Source organism: Volvox carteri (genome assembly GCF_000143455.1).
Source record: "Volvox carteri f. nagariensis unplaced genomic scaffold VOLCAscaffold_8, whole genome shotgun sequence".
NCBI classification, from domain to species: Eukaryota; Viridiplantae; Chlorophyta; class Chlorophyceae; order Chlamydomonadales; family Volvocaceae; genus Volvox; species Volvox carteri.
In genome coordinates, this window is record NW_003307551.1 from 519,360 (window position 1) to 537,767 (window position 18,408).

An 18,408-nucleotide genomic window follows, 5' to 3' on the forward strand; every position below is an offset into this window, starting at 1 on the left:
TGAGATATTGGATGAAGCTATTTTTCTTTTGCAACGGACATTCCATCGTTTATGGTTTCATTTACGGTGGGAAAATGAACAAAAAGAGATTTGGTGGCGTCTTGCGGTTGATGGGGTGCCTATGTTAGGAAATTCCCATCTTAGGATGTCGCGCCCAACGATATGTGGTTGTGGAGGTTATCCAATAGGTTCAGTGGGAGGTGTATCCCCTCGCTATCATCATTTCTGGGCCTGTCCGGTGGCACAGGCAATAGCAGACCAACTTACTCTTTCAATAGGATTGCCAGTCTCAAGGGAGCAACTTTGGCTTATCCAAGCCCCACAATCAGTGCAACAATGTGTTTGGGATGTTGTGGCTCTTGCTGCGGTGTCAGCCATGGAGCATGGGAGACGTTATATGGCTGCAAACATGAAAACCAACCCGGCACTGTTACCTGGTCCTTCCCTTACGGAAGAAGCAATTTGTCGAGTTATTGTTGATTTTTGGGGCCGCATTCAGGGTTTCGCAGCTTTAGGAATTCCACGAAAAGGTTGGGAATCCGTTGGCGCACATCACCCCTTTTTGAGGATTATATCTGGCAAATTGATTTGTTCGCGAGAGCGGTTACCGATGAGAGGTTAATTATCTGAGATGATAATCTTTTGGTATATTAGTCTCTACTGCAGTGCACGGCCAGCTGGCCCGATGGCTCTACTCTTCGGGAGTCTGGAGCCCACTGTAACAACCACACACGTCCAAACAAACGTAACGAACAAACTACACGGTGCCATACAAGGGATGACGGGCGCATTAAAAAACGCAATAACTGCAATAAGCAAAGTTAAGCCTCATAGCAGTCCATTTAACACGAAATGTGGCGACTTAAAAGATTTGTCGAGGTAAGACAGCAGTAAGGGTGGCACCATGAACAAAGGATTTTGGTGCATGTTCACGATCAAAGCCTTGCATGAGAATCAGAACATCAACGCATTTAGGAGGCTGTGCCGCATCTCCCAGAAATCCAGCACGCAGGAAACTGCTCGTACACTTATGATTAGGCGTCGGCTCGTCCAGTTTAGCGGGAGTGAGACGAATGCCCCTACCTGCACACCGGAATAGCAGGGAGATGAAAGGAAAGCTGAAAGCCATGCATATGTCAGACCCGGGTGTGCGCATGGCGGGCTAGGTGGTGATGATTAGCTGCGTGGCAGCAGGGTTGGCGGCTGGCTGGCTTGAGCTGACGTCGATCTGGACCAACTACCCTTCGCTGAAGATGAGTCAGGCAGCCGCAGAAACCACATGCCGCACGAAAGCCTAGAGGTTGGCAAACGTATGGTCCTGTGACCGTCTGGGGCTTGGGCCGCTACCGAGTGTAGCACTGTGCTGAGTCGCATATGTAAAGCGGCTGCTGCTGCTGCTGCATGATTGGTGAGTAAGCCTATTGGCACGCACCGTATGTGACAATCTTTTCATGCTGCACGTCCGGTGCTCAATTCTTCTGGGAGGTGCGTGCCCCAGGGATCAGATCATTCCCTCTCACACAGCAGACGGCACGGGACAGTGTGGCCGTTGATGCGACGACACACAGCTTCACAGCATTTTGTGCGATATCGACACACACACCGACCTGCCAAATGGCCTCGTGCGGTGCCCAGGCTCTTGGGAGGCTGGATCAGCGGTGGAGGCGACGAAGGAGATTAGGGTCTGCAGCGGGCAGCCACACAGGGGCACCAATAGCAGTGATGCGAAATAGGAGGTGCATGCAGGTGCAATTCAACCCCTGAGACGTATTCGCTGGTGCAGGCAAGCAAACAGTAATGCGGCACAGGCTAAGTGCACCGCCAGCTACCGTATTAGCTGCAAGGTGGAAGTAAGCGCATTGGAGCACCAAACCTGCTTTTGCTTAATCAGGACCATGGGACCCTGCTTGCATACAGCTAGCATTCGCTCGCATGGCCATGAAACCTCTATTTGGCAAGATATTATGAATAACAAATAAAAGGTGATCCTCCGACGATTGCTGCATGCATGTGTGCTGCAACAAAAAGATATACAGACACCAAGGTGCACTCGCCTTAGCAGCTGCGCGTGGCACTTGTAACGAACGTGTACAATCAGATACGGTACTAAGGACAGGCTGTTTGTGGGTGAATAGAGTCCTCGAGCTTTGTATTTTTCGCTGATGACTCACCGATGAGCGAGTACAAGCTGTTTGACCAGGAACCTCCGCAGGTTTTGGAGTTATCGCCTGTGCAGTTCATGGTGCAACCAGTGCTCGTGCCAAGAGACGTAGCCAGCGCCAGGTCGTTCCCACCATAGCACTGGCCCCTGAACTGCACACCGTACAGCTTCAGGCCTGCGCATTGTACGAAACGTGCGCAGCAAATATTCACCATACGTGCATAACGAGGTAGACGAGAGAACATTTCTCCCTCGCATATTAATACCATATATACTGCTGCACATGCTACAGCGGCATTGCTTCAATTTCTCACTTTCCGCATCTCACGTGTCATGACTCATACAAAAGCTACCGACTGATGTACAGCTAGTTGGAATAGCAGCTGTGTAACGAATAGTAATTCGATCCCCGTGGCATCTCACTCTCGCGAGTACCGTTTGTCTAGCTATCCGGCGTAACGAGCAGCAGCAGGGTTATAGATACAGAGGGGTTGCCTAAATATCTACATTCGGTCGGGGACACATGCAGGACTCGCCAGGCGGCAAGGGCGGGAGGGAGAGTGTGTTAGCCCACGCACCTGCAGCACGTGCCAGGTTCGCACATGTCGACGGCGTCACAAACTGCTTGTTGTACGCCAGGAACACAGGCAGCAGGCGACTGCTGTTGCTCTTCCTGTCGTTGTAACAGCCGATGTAAACTCCCTCAGCTATGGGAAACAACGCACGCAAGCGAACGAGGGAGAGCAAGACAGGCGCGTCATCAGATGTTTAGGATCGACTATAGGCCCATAGAGAGGCAGAGATGTGAAAAACGGCAAGGTGCGGCCGATTTGGCACCAGAGATGTGATATAAGATATCTTTATTTCACCTTATGCAGTATTTGTCTTGAAGGGACCCTTGTAACCACCCACCAACCTCGCAAACAAAATCGCACCGAAAAAGAGCATATAGGTCTTTTTTGAATTTTTGATGCTTACAAACTAAATCCAGAAGTTACTAAAGATATTTACAAAACCCAGGGATTGCCCTTTTGTGGCTCGTCAATTCCCTATCTGGGCAGTTCCATCCGGATCACTCACAAAAAACACCTCCTCGTAGCTCCGAGCTTAATCCCTCCCAATCCCAAACACCACAGAACCCTCGTGCGTGATCCCCTCTCTCTGAGCGATGTTGCCATGACTTGTCTAAACAAGCCTTCGCACACCAACAGAGCCTCATGCTCCAGATGTTATCCAGAAACCCCACTAAATGGGTATTTAGTAACCGTAATCTGTAACATTTTTGGACGAACATATAATGGATTTGATGACTGGATTCCGGCGTGTAGTTGAAGAAGTTCCGAGGATCCCTGAAAAATTGGCTGAGGCTAGGAAACCACATACTCACCCATGGCGAAAAACCAATTGTGGAACCCCATAACTTCTGCCGCATGACACCAGCTAAATTTCTGAAGCATTATCTGTATGCTCTGCCCGAGCAAGATCTTTCGTTTGGAAGCGTGGGATAAATCATTGCGTTTCAAACTATAAATCGCAAGGGGGGATATGATATCCCCCCGTTTGATCCGGGCGCCATTATTACTATAACAATCATTATCTATTACGATAATTTAACTATAATTAAGAACTACTATAATTAATTGTTTTATTATTATTCTTGCTATTACTTAATTATTTTAATTGTTATTATTTTCCTATATTCATCCATTATTATTGTTATTATTACTATTTACATTATTATTATTATTATTATTATTATTATTATTATCATCGTCGTCTATCCATCCGCATGGACGACAGCGCCTGCTGGCTAGTCAGTGTGGTCACGAGATAGCTCTACTAGATCTGTGAAATATTGTAAACCGAGCAATCCATCTCGCTGCCGTTAGGTGGCTCGCATGGCTGTATGCATGAATGTAATAAGCAATGCCGGCACCGAACGTACCTGGAATTGGAATTGGGTTTGGAGGCGGCGGTCCTGGTGGCGGCGGGTTTGCTGCGTTATTACAGAAGCGCAGTAGCGGGCCGGTGTGGACAGAGTTAGCGCTTCCGTGAAGATGTTTGGTGGTATGGCAAAGTATTGGGTGCAGGTTCTGCCTGCTGCATTATCACTGACCTGCCAAACCAGCCATTTGCATTTACATACAGCCACGTACAAACTCGGGGGCAATCAAGCGTTTTTAGACTGTGTCATTCACTGTTTCGCTGGATAGCAGCTGTCCAATAATGATATTGCAGGTTTATTCCTACATCCCTCTATCTCGCTGTAATTTAATCCCTCAACATACCATACCTGGCGGGGGGGGCAGGCTTGGTGGTGGTGAAGGTGGCGGCGAAGGAGGTGGTGGTGGGGGTGGTGGAGGGGGCGGCGGCGGCGGGCTTGGGGAGGGGGGTGGCGATGGCGGAGATGGTGGAGGTGGAAGCTCTGCAGAAGGTGGCAGGTGGCAGGTTGGCGACGGAATACACAGACTCGGTTTAGCAGTGCCTGCTACTCTGCCTGAAGTGAGCAGAAGTGCTCACAGTTCCTGGGTGAGAGCCCTAGACGTGAGCGCCTGTTCGAAAGGGTGCGGGCTCGAGTGGAGCCAGCTAGCGTATCTCGAAGATATGCCACGCACCTAGCCGTCCTGGTGGTTCGGCATATGCTCGACCTACTTTGGTGAATTGCTGGCGATGGAATCGTTCCAATGCACAGCCAGGTAGATGTACACCGGGTCTGGTCTGGTGACACTACTGTCTTATTGCAGTTCGTATGGCGTAGTACAGGGTGGTAAAGGTGGTTGGTGCTGTATGGTGAGTAATCGTTGAAATGACAATATGTTCAGGTGGCCCAGAAGCCTCCCACTCTGTAACAACAACAAGACGTACAGCAAGAGGCAGGCTGTTCGTCTGTGAAGTAGGATTGTACACGGGCTACCAGGTGCATGTCCCGTCACCGATTCGACATGCACTGGGTTCCCGGCTGGAACCCTCGTTCGTATTTCGTTCCACTCTTTTAACGGGACACGGAAAGCCCTCCAGCTTTGTATTTTTCGCTGACGACTCACCAACGAGCGAGTACAAACTGTTTAACCAGGAACCTCCGCAGATTTTGGAGTTATCGCCTGTGCAGTTCATTGTGCAACCATTGCCCTCGCCAAGAGACGTAGCCAGCCCCAGGTCGTTCCCACCATAGCACTGGCCCCTGAACTGCACACCGTACAGCTTCAGGCCTGCGCATTGTACGAAACGTGCGCAGCAAATATTCACCATACGTGCATAACGAGGTAGACGAGAGGACATTTCTCCGTCGCATATTAATACCATATATACTGCTGCACATGCTACAGCGGCATTGCTTCAATTTCTCACTTTCCGCATCTCACGTGTCATGACTCATACAAAAGCTACCGACTGATGTACAGCTAGTTGGAATAGCAGCTGTGTAACGAGTAGTAATCCGATCCCCGTGGCATCTCACTCTCGCGAGTACCTGCGGGTACCGTTTGTCTAGCTATCCGGCTTAACGAGCAGCAGCAGGGTTGGAGATACAGAGGGGACACATGCAGGACTCGCCAGGCGGCAAGGGCGGGAGAGAGAGGCGAATGTCGGTGTCGCGGATTGATCGGTGTGTGTGTGTGTGTTAGCCCACGCACCTGCAGCACGTGCGAGGTTCGCACATGTCGACGGCGTCACAAATTGCTTGTTGTACGCGAGGAACACAGGCAGCAGGCGACTGCTGTTGCTCTTCCTGTCGTTGTAGCAGCCGACGTAATATCCATCCGCTATGGAATAGGATGCAAGCGAGCGAGCGAGGGACGGACAGACTCATCGCCAAATCGATCACAGACAAGTAAGGGCATGGAAAGCAGCAACACGAAGCCTTCTGGGTGTGCAGTGGCGACGACAGAAAAGTACCGATCGGCGGACGCAGATCCCCGGGTGCTCCGGGGATACATCATTCCCCCCCCCTCCAGATGGGGACATCCTCAATCTAGAGGACCTAGAGGACCTAGAGGATCTAGAGGACCTAGACCATTTCCAGGTACACGGTAGGTGCTACCACCTCCCATAGGAATGACCAGCGGTTGCGGGACCTGCCATTTCCCGAGCAGAAACCGCATCAGACAGGATTTTAACCCGGGTGGGAGCTGGGAAACCTGCTCGATACCATGTGTTGTATCACGACTACAGAACAGTTACCGATCGGCGGATGTAGATCCAGTGAAAAATGGCCAGCTGGATCCAGAAAGCGGCATACACATGGTCTATAAATACGTGCTTATACGCTCTGCCAGCATTTTAAGAGGCGTTTTCAGCGGCCAGCTACCGGAGGGGAGCCACCATTGTTATTGTTGCTGTTGTTCTTGTCATCCATCCTGCCGCATGGACGGCAGCGCCACCGAAAATCCATCTCGCTTCCGTTAGATAACTAGCGTGGTGTGGATAGCTAGCGTAGGTATATACCTATATCTGTCTATATCTATATAGGTATAGATAGAGATAGAGATATGAACGTTACTTGGATTGGTGTACACCTCCCAAACACACGTGCTTGGAGGCGGCGGGCCTGGTGGCGGCGGGTTTGCTGCGTTATTACAGAAGCGCAGCAGCGGATCAACGCGGACATATGGAGTCAGCGCGTCCGTGAAAATCTCCCTTTAATGCAATCCCTTAATAAACTGTACCTGGGGCCGGGGTCAGGCTTGGGGACGAAGCTGGCGGTGGTGGTGATGAAACTGGCGGTGGTGGAGGTGGTGAAACTGGCGGTGGCGGAGGTGGTGAAGGTGGCGGCGAAGGTGGCGGCGAAGGTGGCGGCGAAGGTGGCGGCGAAGGTGGTGGTGAAGGGGGTGGCGGCGAAGGTGGTGGTGAGGGGGGTGGCGGCGAAGGTGGTGGTGAGCGGGGTGGCGGTGAAGGTGGTGGTGAGGGGGGTGGCGAACGTGGGCGCGGCGGTGGGCGTGGGGACGGGGGTGGAGGCGATGGAGAATGTGGAGGCGGAGGCCCTGCAGGTGGCAGGCGGGCGACGGAATACAGGGACGCGGTTAGCAGTGTAGTGACTCTGCCTGAAGTGAGCAGAAGTGCTCACAGCTGCTGAGTGAGAGCTTTATACGTGAGCTCCTGTTCGGAAGGGTGCGGGCTCGACAGTACATGTTGGAAAGTATTTCGTACGCAGAGTTTCCACCATGGGGGTATTGGCTATTTGCGCGCTGTACAAGTGGGCCCGTCTCTACCACCAAGCACGTCATCAGCCCTAACTGAACTGAACACGCCTGGGAAACAAAGACAAGGCCATGCAGCCCTTGGTTTCAATGTACTCGCCCATACGGGCGTATTAAAGCATACATATGTAAGAGCCGTGAGCCATAAAAAGGGTGAACGCAGGACTCACTGACTGGCGCAGGCCATCCAAACCGCGGAGCATAGCTCTGCGCAAGATCCAGCAGCTCGGACGAAGACAGCGACCGGTTGTAAATCAGCAACACCGCCATGTTGCCGACCAGGTACTTGTCGCCGTCCCGGTAATCAGCCCCCACCACGAGGTTATCCCTGTCCAGTCTGCAGGGCTTGCTGGTTAAGGAGGTCAGGGAGAGGCTGCCACTTGAGCTGTAGCGGGCATGGTAAGCGGAGGTTGCACCCGGTTGCCGGGAGAACACGTCCATGGTCCACTGACCAGCGGGAGGCAAAGTAGTATTCGCGTTGATGCCGAATAGTTCGTCGAGATCTCCGAACACGAACAAATTTTTCTGAGCCCAATAAATCTCCCAGAAATATTCTCCGGGGATCCGGCTCATGGTCATGTAGGTCTGTGGTTCCGTGACCGAATTCAGGCGACCGATCCACACGGCTGTGAAGGCCGAGTCGGGGGCGGTGCTCCAGGCGGCATCAAGGAGGCCAAGGTTGCGGCCGTAGCAGGAGCCGCTGAAGTACACGGAGGCGCTGGTGCCGGCGGCAGCTGGAACCAGGCGGCAGCCCGTTCCGGCGAAGGTCAGGCGGTTCGTTGGCCGAGTCTGAAAGCATTATTGGTGATGAGGGGCGCATGCATCATGCCGTCAACGATTGAAGGTGTGTACGCACACGGCCACACGGCGGAGTGAGCAGTGGGGCTGTGTGATTGAGTGGCCCACGAGTAATGGGCGACTGAATGCGTGGCCGATGCAACCTGACATCGTGGCGGGCTAGCAAGCTGGCTGCAGGTCAGGTCGCACGAACAAGTGAATAAACAGATAGAAGAGGAAATGGCAAATCGCAAACTTGGCGGCAGGGCAACCCCCAGATACTGGGGTACAGCAGACGGGTTCAACCATACATATAACCTACACATGCTATAAATACGAAGCAAGCAGCACTCGGTCCTGCCCGTGCTACATCTGCCCTTTAATTTAACAAGAGGCCATCAGCAGAGGCAGCATATGAGATAACGACGCCACATAAAGGGGCTAGGCATGCACGCGTTGAGCTACCAGAAGCAACCGCCGCAGCAGAGCCCTTGCAGAGCACTAGCAGCAGCAACCGTGCGCATATAACAATGTGAAGCTTAACCACCCTGGTGAAGCTTAACCACCCTGTAACAACATCAACAATAAGTTGCCGTGCGAAACCGTGTGAACTCCTGCTAACATACCTACCTGAAATTTGACGTCGTCCCAGGTCACCACCGCGTTAGAGCCCGTGGCCGTGGCGACACCGGCAGACGCGTCAAAGTGCGCCACCTCCGGAGCCAACCCATTCAGCAGTCTGCTGACTGCGAGCAGCAGCATCGCAAACGAACGATAATCAATAACGACCATGTAGCAGCAAGCTTTGGCGTGACCGGCAGGATTCAAGCAAGACAAGAAGATAGCTTGCGAACCACTGGGCACCCGATACATACAACGCAGAACAGCGCACGGGACAAACTTGTGTGCATGCATGCATTCCGCTCAGCTATAACACGCGTCCTATACACATCGGGCATTATCAGCGAACAGCCAAACCTGACATCTAGCATCGTAATTGCTACACACAAGCTGCCAACCGGTTGATATCGGGAACGGTGGTCGTTACGTACCTTGGGCTGACGTTTGAGCGACGAAAAGTGCTGAGATTATCAGCAGCAGACATTTTAGCTTCCACATCATCGCGGTACGGCAGTTGCCTGCTCCTCTGCGTGCCTTGGACAAGGAGCGAGTTGGCGACAGGAAGAAGAAGTGAGCGAGGGCGTGGCAGGCCGCCGCAATAGTACGGAAGGGAAGGGGGAAGGCGGGAGGCAGGGCAGGGCAGGTACACACAAATATCGGTCCGGTGAGGCTTCCCGGGTGTAACGCGTGCGGTGTGACGCAGTGGTGTTGGTGGGCCGTGCCTGCCACTCAGCAAGTCATGCGCCCTAACAGAACACGTCTAGGAGGCAAAGACAAGTCCAGTCATGTAGCGCGATGGCGTAATGATAATTTAGTGATAGGTGTAGGATTAGTCTGGGCGGGTTCGTAGCGATGTGTGTAAAACACTTCATCGTGGATAGGTCGTGTCCTAGTAAATTGAATATGGACGAGCTGGGCACGATCGATGGACGATAAGAAGTATGTTACGGCTGTAGAATCTTCGTCGTCTATAGCTTGCGCCCTGCTATGCTAGGTAGGGACCGCTGCTGGTCAAGCAAGCAAGTACGCTACGCAAATTTGAGCATGCGAACCAATCCCGACGCATGTTCTGTTACGTCATTATGTACAGACTTGTACAGTCGTGTACTCGTGTCGAGTAAGGGGGTAAATGACTTACCACCATTAGTAATTCGTATTCTATATTATTACGAGTGGTGGTGGTAATGGGAGCCTGCAGTAGCTGGTACACAGTACGGCACACATAACATCCACATATACGCGCTAAGCCCTCCACTGGCATCTTGAGGGGCCTTTTCAGCGGCCAGCTTCTACACCTGGCACCAAGACCTCGCACACGTGTACGACCCTGAAAGACGTCGGTTCCAATCATTTTATGTTGGAAAATCGGGTTAGATGACTAACTGCACGATTATCGTGACATAAAGTAACTGTGATCAACTGGAATATCTCTGTGCCTGAATAACCGTAAGACGGCTTGGCGCCTGTGAGGGCGGCACATGACGTGACGTGGACTGTTCACCCACTGCCCGAGGGTAGGCGAAGGTAGCCACAGGCGGGTGGTATACGTGGCCGTAAGGGCCCGAGACGGATCCCTTCAAAAGGGGGGGAATGTAGTAGCTGGTACATAGTACGGCACACATAACATCTACAAATACACGCTAAGCGCTCCACCAGCATTTCGAGAGGCCTTTTCAGCGGCCAGCTGCTACAGAGCCTATGGGGATGGTAGCAGCGTGCGCACATATGCGTGCTTGCTGGTTAAAACGCATGCACCAGCGCTTGCTGCTTCAACGTCGGCAAGCCGGCATAACAGCGCGCTTTACCTGCTTTTGGTCGGGCACCCGGACTAACGTATATGGCGAAGACGTCCCCGCCCCGCCGTAGGAAGCACGTCGATAGGCTCCAGTAATATCAGAACTGAAGTGTTACTACTGTTTAATCCGCCGGTGGGTGTCAAGGATTAGAACGATGTCTAAATATTGCGTCGAGCACCGGAAACCGTTCGCAAGGGAGAGGGAGCGTGTGTGCGCACAGCTGGCTGGTGCGTGCGCTCTTCACACCACGCGACACCTGCTTCCTCTAACGACGCGAACACCGAGCCCATAAATATTAAAGCTAATACGAGACGCCGTACGACAGAATCTTGCTTAAATGTACTGGTATCGAATTTGAAAGTACAATTCCAGCAACTAAAATGTAGAAACCAAGATCTAGTATTTTTCGAACAAATTGCCAAAATCCCACTCTCCAGTGCTATATACCTATGTACGTATGTACGTGTCTGGGGTTCATGGAGGGTATGGTGGGCGGGTGCGGCGGGAAGCATCCATACTTGCATTAAATGAACCATGCATGGCTTTCAATCTGTTCGACACCTTGGCTATAAAACAATGGTCATCAAAAGCGTAAAACTGCGCACGTTGGCTCTACCTATGACTGTAAGGATACTTATGACAGCGTTCGTAGGTGCGATACGAGTATACGGTAAGTAGGATCATACGGTCAGACGAAGTCATGATAAACGCGCCCACTGTGCGAATTCTGCACGCCAAATAGAAACCGAAGCTAATTAATAGGGGCTTGCGCAAGGATCGAACCAGATACTCATGCACAGTGCGCTTAGGCACAGGCGGCGCCGCAAGAAGTAAGCCAGCAGCGACAATGTCCTTCGCTAAGTTCCCTCCGCGCGCGCTGTCCTTACTCCCGACCTTACTCCCTTTACCTCACCTCGCATTCTCATTCGCCATTGCAAAACATTTCTTCGCTCTGTCCATCAAGAGCCGCAATGGAACTGATGAAATGAAGCGCTCCCTTATCAGGCTTTGGGAATACATCATCAAAACAGATCCAACGGCACGCACAGAAGACACCAGATCTTTACGCATTAAAGCCAAGCCAAGCCATTATGAGGCGCATTTGTATAACTGTTTCGTGGTACAAGGAGTCCTTGGGTCACGCACTTGCTGTCGGGCAGTCTGCTTGGCAGAGGAAGCGCTTGTTCGGGTTCAAACGCTTGGCTTTAACAAGCAAGCTTTGGCATGGGGTTGCTGACCCGGTACCGACCTTACGAACATGGTCCGCATGCTCCAGGCGCGGGATAGGCTCAGCAAATTTGCGGGAACAGCGTAGCCTGCCATTCGGATATTGTGTTGCTGAGGTTCCATTCCTGCCTTTCGGTTTTTCGAAAAAGGATAGCTTGCAGCAGAAACCGAAGTTTCCTACTTTCGGTTTGCAAAGCGGTTGTGTCGGTGTAATGTCGTATAGTGTACATGGCAGATTGGCGTGCTGTGTCTTCCGTAAAAGTTCCTTTCGCGAGTTTTCAGTCAGCAGATCTGAAACTGCCGAGCCACGCTGCATCAACGGAAACTACAGCGGCAGCTAGTGCACACCTCGCAGTGGTCATAACTCGTCTCCGTCCCCAGGCGAAGGCATTCTTTTCTCTGCTTGCAGCAGCAGCGTCCCCGCCCTAGCGGTGCGGTACGCAATGCCGTAAACATGTTGTAAACTCCCCAGTTGACTGCCAACATCCTCGACTAATAAGTACTGCCTAGGCGTAAGAAAAATCCTAGCCGCCCGCTGCGGACTTTGGAAACTTAGCTGAGAAGATCCACGACTGTTCGAAAGCTACTGGTAACTATGCATCTCAACTTACGCCTCTATACCTGCTTGCGACCTTTCCGGTGTGAAAATGGCTGCATCGCACAGTCGGAACTCCAGGCATTTCACGCTGGCACAAACTAACAATTGATGCTCAAATATAGTGACGTCCATTAAGCTGGTTCCCTTTCAAGGCATAACTGCAAGGCGCATTTTCACGCGGTCAGCGGATGGTGAGCGCCTGCGTAGGAGGAATCTTCCATTGCCAAAGTGGACAAGCTTATGCCACCTTTGAATAAGACGAGTTTTTAATTAAGAATTAAGCAATGTTGGCGCGTAGATAGTGATTATGACCTGAGGGTTGTCGGACTTTTCCGATGGTTTGCCTCCCATTATGGCGGTCCTCAAAACAAGTTTCAGGATGCTATGTGAAGTGCGCACCTGCGCTGTGAAGTCCGAACAAGTTTAAAGCGGCAAGAGATTGTAACATGCTTGCCCTCGCACACACAGCTCTGCATCAATAACTTTGGGTCCTTGCGGCTGACGACTTTATGGCTTCGCAAGTATTTGAACCATTTTGAGCGGATTTTTTGTTCTGAGGATCGCCATAAAGGATATGAGCCCCGATTGCACTGCAGGTGCGCACATAGGGAATCCGGAAGTTCCGGACTGAGTTCGGCTAGCTGCTAATGTCTAGGGTTGGCGGTCAAGGACTGTGAGGAAGCTTTTGGACTGCGCTCATGGGGGAGTGTTGGGGGGTGGTTAACAAATTCATTTATCTAAGAGAAGATAGAGAAGTCAATACGGCCCGGGGATGGGCCGGGCCGTATTCCTCTCCAGCAACTTTTTTGGGACGCCGTCTGCCATTTGCTTCTATAATATATGTAGTCGTCAGTTCCGTTTTTTATTTGCGTAATCGGTTTCCACAAGCTGAGTGGTGCTCACCCGGCTGAGGCAACACAACCTGACAATGAACTAATGAACTAGGAACTGCAACCGTATGTCATGCACATGACGACTTTCGCAAAACGTTTCTAACCGAGTCAATTAAGTTTTATTTTGAGTAAACTATCAATGCTTCTACTATTATCTTATGGTTTACCGTCAGCCAAACTGCGCGCCCGGCAGCTACTGCGCGCCCGGCAGCTAAACGGCTAGAGGTAGGTTAGTTGATCAACCGAACTCCGTTTATCTTAAGCAATACATATGTTCTCTTGTTTTTTCGTGCATTTTCATAGAGAGGTATTATAGACCTGAGTGATATGCTGATACGGCCATCTCTTAGTTTTGCGTCAGGTCGCCGATGCGTTTGCGCATGGGCATTCGAAAGTCACACAGAGGTATGAAGCCGCAAAAATGTTGGACTTGTCCTGTATCCAAAGGTTAAAGCCACCAGGTTGCCACTAGCTTTATCTGCTTCTGTGTCGTTGATTCCTCGCGGGAGGGCGGGCGCCTATCGAAGACCATGGACGCGACATGGCAGTCGCCTTGGTTACACGGCTCCTATTCCCACCACCAGCTGTTTCTTGCGCTGATTCTGATGTATTACTCTACAAAGGACAGTCTCGCAACGGCAGCGCTGAGGCAGGGTCTTGGCCAGGATGCTCCTTCTCGTTACCGAACCGGAGACCAAGCAGAGGGTTCGGGCACCACAACAGCAGCAACAGGTGCGGCGGACATCTCGCAAAGCATTTTAGGAGGGGCAGCACAGCTCTCAGCTCAGATTCTTGATGAGGGGTCGGAGCCGGCGCTCGCTGCAGCCTACATGGATTCCCTGCTGGCGGACCCTGTGGCTGCAAGGAGGAGGCTTTTAAGACACTTCACCAAACGCAGCAAAGTAGCCGTGATCTACATGTGCTTCGAGCGGATGGAGATGATACACCGAGCCATTCCTGCCATCCTCCGCAGCGAGGGCTTGGCCGAGTTTGACTTTTTTATTTCACAAGACGGTGGCGCCGCTTCTATCTTCGAGGATGGAACCGTGTCCATCCCCAAAGGCACGCAGTTCGCCTACATTCGCCATCCAGCCAACCTTTGCACGGGTCTGCACCATCACTTTGTCAAGGCTTTCGCTTTCGACATTATGGGTTATGACATTCTGTTGGTCGTGGAGGAGGACAACATCATACACCCTCAGGCGCTGCAGGTACGCTTCTGATACGGTAATGCACGGCAACCTGACACCCAACCAAGAGCGCAGCGGGTTTTGAACTGTTCGATCCGCACGCGCACTTCGCATGCAAATGTTCACTTTCCAACACACGCAGCCCGCATAAGCTCATTGAGCACTGTGGTTGTCTAGGAACAAGGACGAGGCGCATTCTATCCTTGCGAGAGTGGCGGTTTTCATGTCAGCTAGGCAGGCAAGCCTGCCTAGGTGGCGGCCGAGGCATTGCGTGCGATATATGCAACCAGATTTACCCTGACGTGCACTTATTGTTGTAGTTGTTACAGCGGGCTGCCAAGCTTCTATGCCAAGGAGCAAAGAAGCCGAGCACTAATTACTCCACCAACCCCCCATTAATGTTAATCTGCGTTCCGTCCCCACCCCACGTACCCAACAGCTGCTTCACCGGATGGCACAACTATCCGTCTTTGAGCCAGAAATCGGTATTGTGAGCCTGCTTGACAAGGACATGTCGCCGTTCCTAGATGCCGAGCGCTTTGCCGCGGGCCTTATCCCCGTGGTCGGCCATATGGGTCATTTGTGGGTGTTTGGCCTGCACCGTGTCAAGTATGAGCTCGCGCGTGGCTGCCTTCGGGACTATTACGACGTGATTAAGGGTCATGAGTACCGCGCGAAGCACTTGCCTCCCTTACGCGAGGCGATCCAGGCACTGATGCAGGCAAAGGGCTTCCCACCAACGACCGAGCTATCGCAGGTGCGTTAGGGCGTTATGTGTCGATATGTATGTCTGACCCACATCATTTTCGTGTACGGATCAGCCGATGACCAATAACCCACATGCATGAACGCTTCGCTGACATCGGGGGATCTAGTCCCTATCTGATATATTTGATCAGGGTTGCCAAATTTACACATCAAATCCCTCTTGCTTGCGACAGACGTTTGACGATTGTGATCCTGGGAGCAAGATCCCATATTTTTAGCCTAGTGTGCGGCCTTGAAATGCTAGACATGCAGCATTGGACAGCCGTGCAAATGGACAAACGACACCAGTGGTCTAATCGACAGGAAGAGATAAAATTCTTGTTTGCCGCCGCTCTTTGACCTTCGGTTGCCACCTCCGCACCGTACCCCGCAGGACCGCTGGCTTGTCAACTCTCTATCGAGCTTTGGTTTCACGAAGCGCTACCAGACGCTCTTCCGCTTCTTCGAGCCCATCGGTAGCTACGGCTTGCACTTCCGTATGAACGAAACGCACTTTTACGACATGTTTGGGCGTGGCATGTACGGCGGTCGCATCGATCCAACCGCTGCTTTCGACGTCACCAAGGACCAAAAAAACATCGAGGCTATCAGGAGAAACGTCCACGAACGGCTAGCGGCTCTGTACGGCAAACGTTGGGGTGGGGCACTCCCACCAGAGGCTTTGATGAACAACACGTTTTACTCACTACTCGAGGGCCGGCTGAACGGGCCTGGAAAGCTGAAGGAAATTATGCAAGGCAACCAGTTGATGCTGTAGTGAACAGCACGTTTTATGCCCTGATCGAGGGCCGGCTGAACGGGGCAGGGAGGGTGAGGAACATCATGCGAGGGCCCATGTAGATGCAAGGAGCCGCCCAAGTGGAATCCTGGACACCGATCAAGGTGTCCGTTGGACAACAGAGTAAAGCGGCCGGAAAGGCAGGGCTTCATCCGCCCCGCTGTGCGCCGCTGCCGGCCAGGGCGTGAACGAACGAAGCAGCCAGATCCTGCCAGGACGAGTCGTGCAGCAGGAGTACAATAATGGATGGATGCTCTGCGCCCTGTTTATGGTGCGTGCACAGGTGTCCCATGCATGGGCCATGGCACAGTCAGCTAATATTGTGTGGTGAGGGGTTTGCGTTGCGTTTGTTTACCTTCAATTGTAGGGCTAGTAGGCTAGTAGGGCTAGTCGGTTCGTAGGCTCGTAGGGTTCGTAGCATCCAGGGCATATCACGGGATCTGCATCCGCTGATCGGTACTTTGCTGAAGTCGTGGTATAACAGCTAGTAGGCTAGTAGGAGCCAACCCATTCATCTCTGAAATAGGTCCCCGCGTAAGATGCTCCCTCCAGCACTGCTATCCTCCTGCCTGAGCGATCTCAGCCAGGATTCCTTGTATGAAAATCAGGCTAGGTAAGGCAATCGCCGCCGACGAAGCTATGACATCCGTCACACTGCAGAAGAAGCATGGAAAAAACCGCTTCGAAAGCAGACCTGCTGGGCTCTGGAAGCATGAAAGACATTGAAAAGCCTTGTCATCCATTGACAAGACCATTGGTTGGCTGGGATGCTCCTTGCGGCGCACAGGGGGGCATGCCTGACCCATGCAGAGGGTCTTCGTTCATACTGTCTTCTAGTATTTTTTAACTCGCATGGAGAGTGTGCGTGCAAGAACTGAATGGCGGCACTGATCTAGTTGCACGGGTGGTTCCGAGCTAAATTTCGCTCGCAAGGCCCTAGCCGCCGGACCTAGGCGAAGTGTTGCTGTGGAAAGTAGTAGTGCTGTGGACACGCATTGCTCTTATTTTTTTCCTTACCTTGATGTTCAGGTGTGATCCGTGACTCCTAACCGCTGGGTACCTGTGTCATTCCCAGCCTTCTGCATCTGAGCCTATGGGTTGGTAGCGGCCGGGCTTTAGATGCTGTAACAGTGGTTTGGACTCCAAATCAGGATCAAAGGACCGCAGCCAGAAGTGTGCCTCCCAAGATACGATACCAAACCATGCATCACGCTCCAGGAGAAAGCAACTCCGCAAGTTTTGAAGAGGCGTAGGTCGCAGGTACGATTGCTGCACTCGTCAACAGAAACAAAGCGCTTGCGGCAGCTGGGGCAATGGGGCTCCTAGACCTCACACCAAAATTCGTGCAATAAGCGCCGCCAAAACTCCGCCTGCACGTAACCTCTAGCTAATAGATTGCCTTAGCCTTGTCCGTGCTGTCGAGGTCCCGAGGGTTTTGCGGATTTACAGCACGACACAGCACCTTCCCCTCCTGATTGTATTCATGCTAATTAGTGAAACTAATTTAACACCGTCCCCTCTAGGAATGCCAAGCGAGAGACAACGCCTGCTTATTCCTCAAGCGCGTTGTATGACGAAAGGGTGTTACGCATTCGGAGGTGAGCCTGCGCGAACTACCTTTTTGGCGCGAAGCACGTTCGGGCCTTGGGGTTGGCCATGCCGACCGTCTGTAGCGACCCAACCTATGTAATATCGCGCAACTGTGCAGTAGCCTGGATCCTATATTTCTTGTGGCTGACAAAAAATGAACATTTTCTACAGGCTCGTTGGAACGCGCTTCGTGCTGGTTGGCCCAAAAACGCACACTTTACCAAAACAGATACCGCGTGTCTTAGCCTTGAATCAGGACGCTTGAGGTGGCGCGCTCAACACCAATGCTGCTGTCTGCTGTTCGGCGCCAAGCTTCGCCAGTCGCCACTCAGGCGATGAATTATACAGCACACCCTGAAGATGGTTAGGCAAGGAACGCCTGTCAGTCCTTTTTGGGCGAGGCCCCGGGCGCGAAGCGCCTTTCGGGGGGTAGGTTCACTGCTGTCAGTCAGTCCGTCAGTGTCAGTCCGTCAGTGTCAGTCCGTCATGGTGTAACATTTCATCTTAATCCGCCCCGATTAAAATTGCATCTGAAATCTATTTTAATTTTCTATCGATGAACCAATGGAATAAATTCAGATAAATTTGTGAACGAAGTTAGCTTCCTAACATCATATATCGCCCCGCTTTAAATTGCTTCGGAAAGCTATTCTAAATCTTATTGATAGACCAAGGGAATGAATTCAGATATATCTGTGGGCGAAAATGGCTTTCCAGGGTGAGATCAATTTCCATATCCCACTCCGCTAAAGATTGCGCGTAAAAGCTACATCAATTCTTTATCAGTTGGCCAAAGGAGAACATTCAAATACAT

General features: G+C 51.9%; 3 protein-coding genes across 3 annotated transcripts; 2 read left to right on the forward strand and 1 right to left on the reverse strand.

Moving 5' to 3' along the window:
• Nucleotides 1–1,652: 1,652 nt before the first annotated feature.
• Nucleotides 1,653–9,255, reverse strand: VOLCADRAFT_116567 (uncharacterized protein; the record flags this gene model as incomplete). The annotated part of the gene is made up of 10 exons (XM_002947958.1): nt 1,653–1,684; nt 2,172–2,336; nt 2,740–2,868; nt 4,455–4,586; nt 5,206–5,370; nt 5,794–5,922; nt 6,826–7,140; nt 7,527–8,145; nt 8,764–8,879; nt 9,186–9,255. 10 exons carry the CDS (start codon nt 9,253–9,255, stop codon nt 1,653–1,655), a joined length of 1,872 nt encoding a protein of 623 aa, XP_002948004.1.
• Nucleotides 9,256–11,397: 2,142 nt separating this feature from the next.
• Nucleotides 11,398–11,787, forward strand: VOLCADRAFT_88175 (uncharacterized protein; the record flags this gene model as incomplete). The annotated part of the gene is made up of 1 exon (XM_002947804.1): nt 11,398–11,787. The coding sequence occupies one exon, from the start codon at nt 11,398–11,400 to the stop codon at nt 11,785–11,787; it is 390 nt and encodes a 129-aa protein (XP_002947850.1).
• A 1,162-nt stretch (nt 11,788–12,949) lies between these two features.
• Nucleotides 12,950–17,962, forward strand: VOLCADRAFT_88176 (uncharacterized protein; the record flags this gene model as incomplete). The annotated part of the gene is made up of 8 exons (XM_002947805.1): nt 12,950–12,971; nt 13,462–13,493; nt 13,853–14,479; nt 14,898–15,215; nt 15,600–15,681; nt 15,885–16,036; nt 16,186–16,275; nt 17,927–17,962. The coding sequence occupies 8 exons, from the start codon at nt 12,950–12,952 to the stop codon at nt 17,960–17,962; spliced, it is 1,359 nt and encodes a 452-aa protein (XP_002947851.1).
• Between the last annotated feature and the right edge of the window lie 446 nt (nt 17,963–18,408).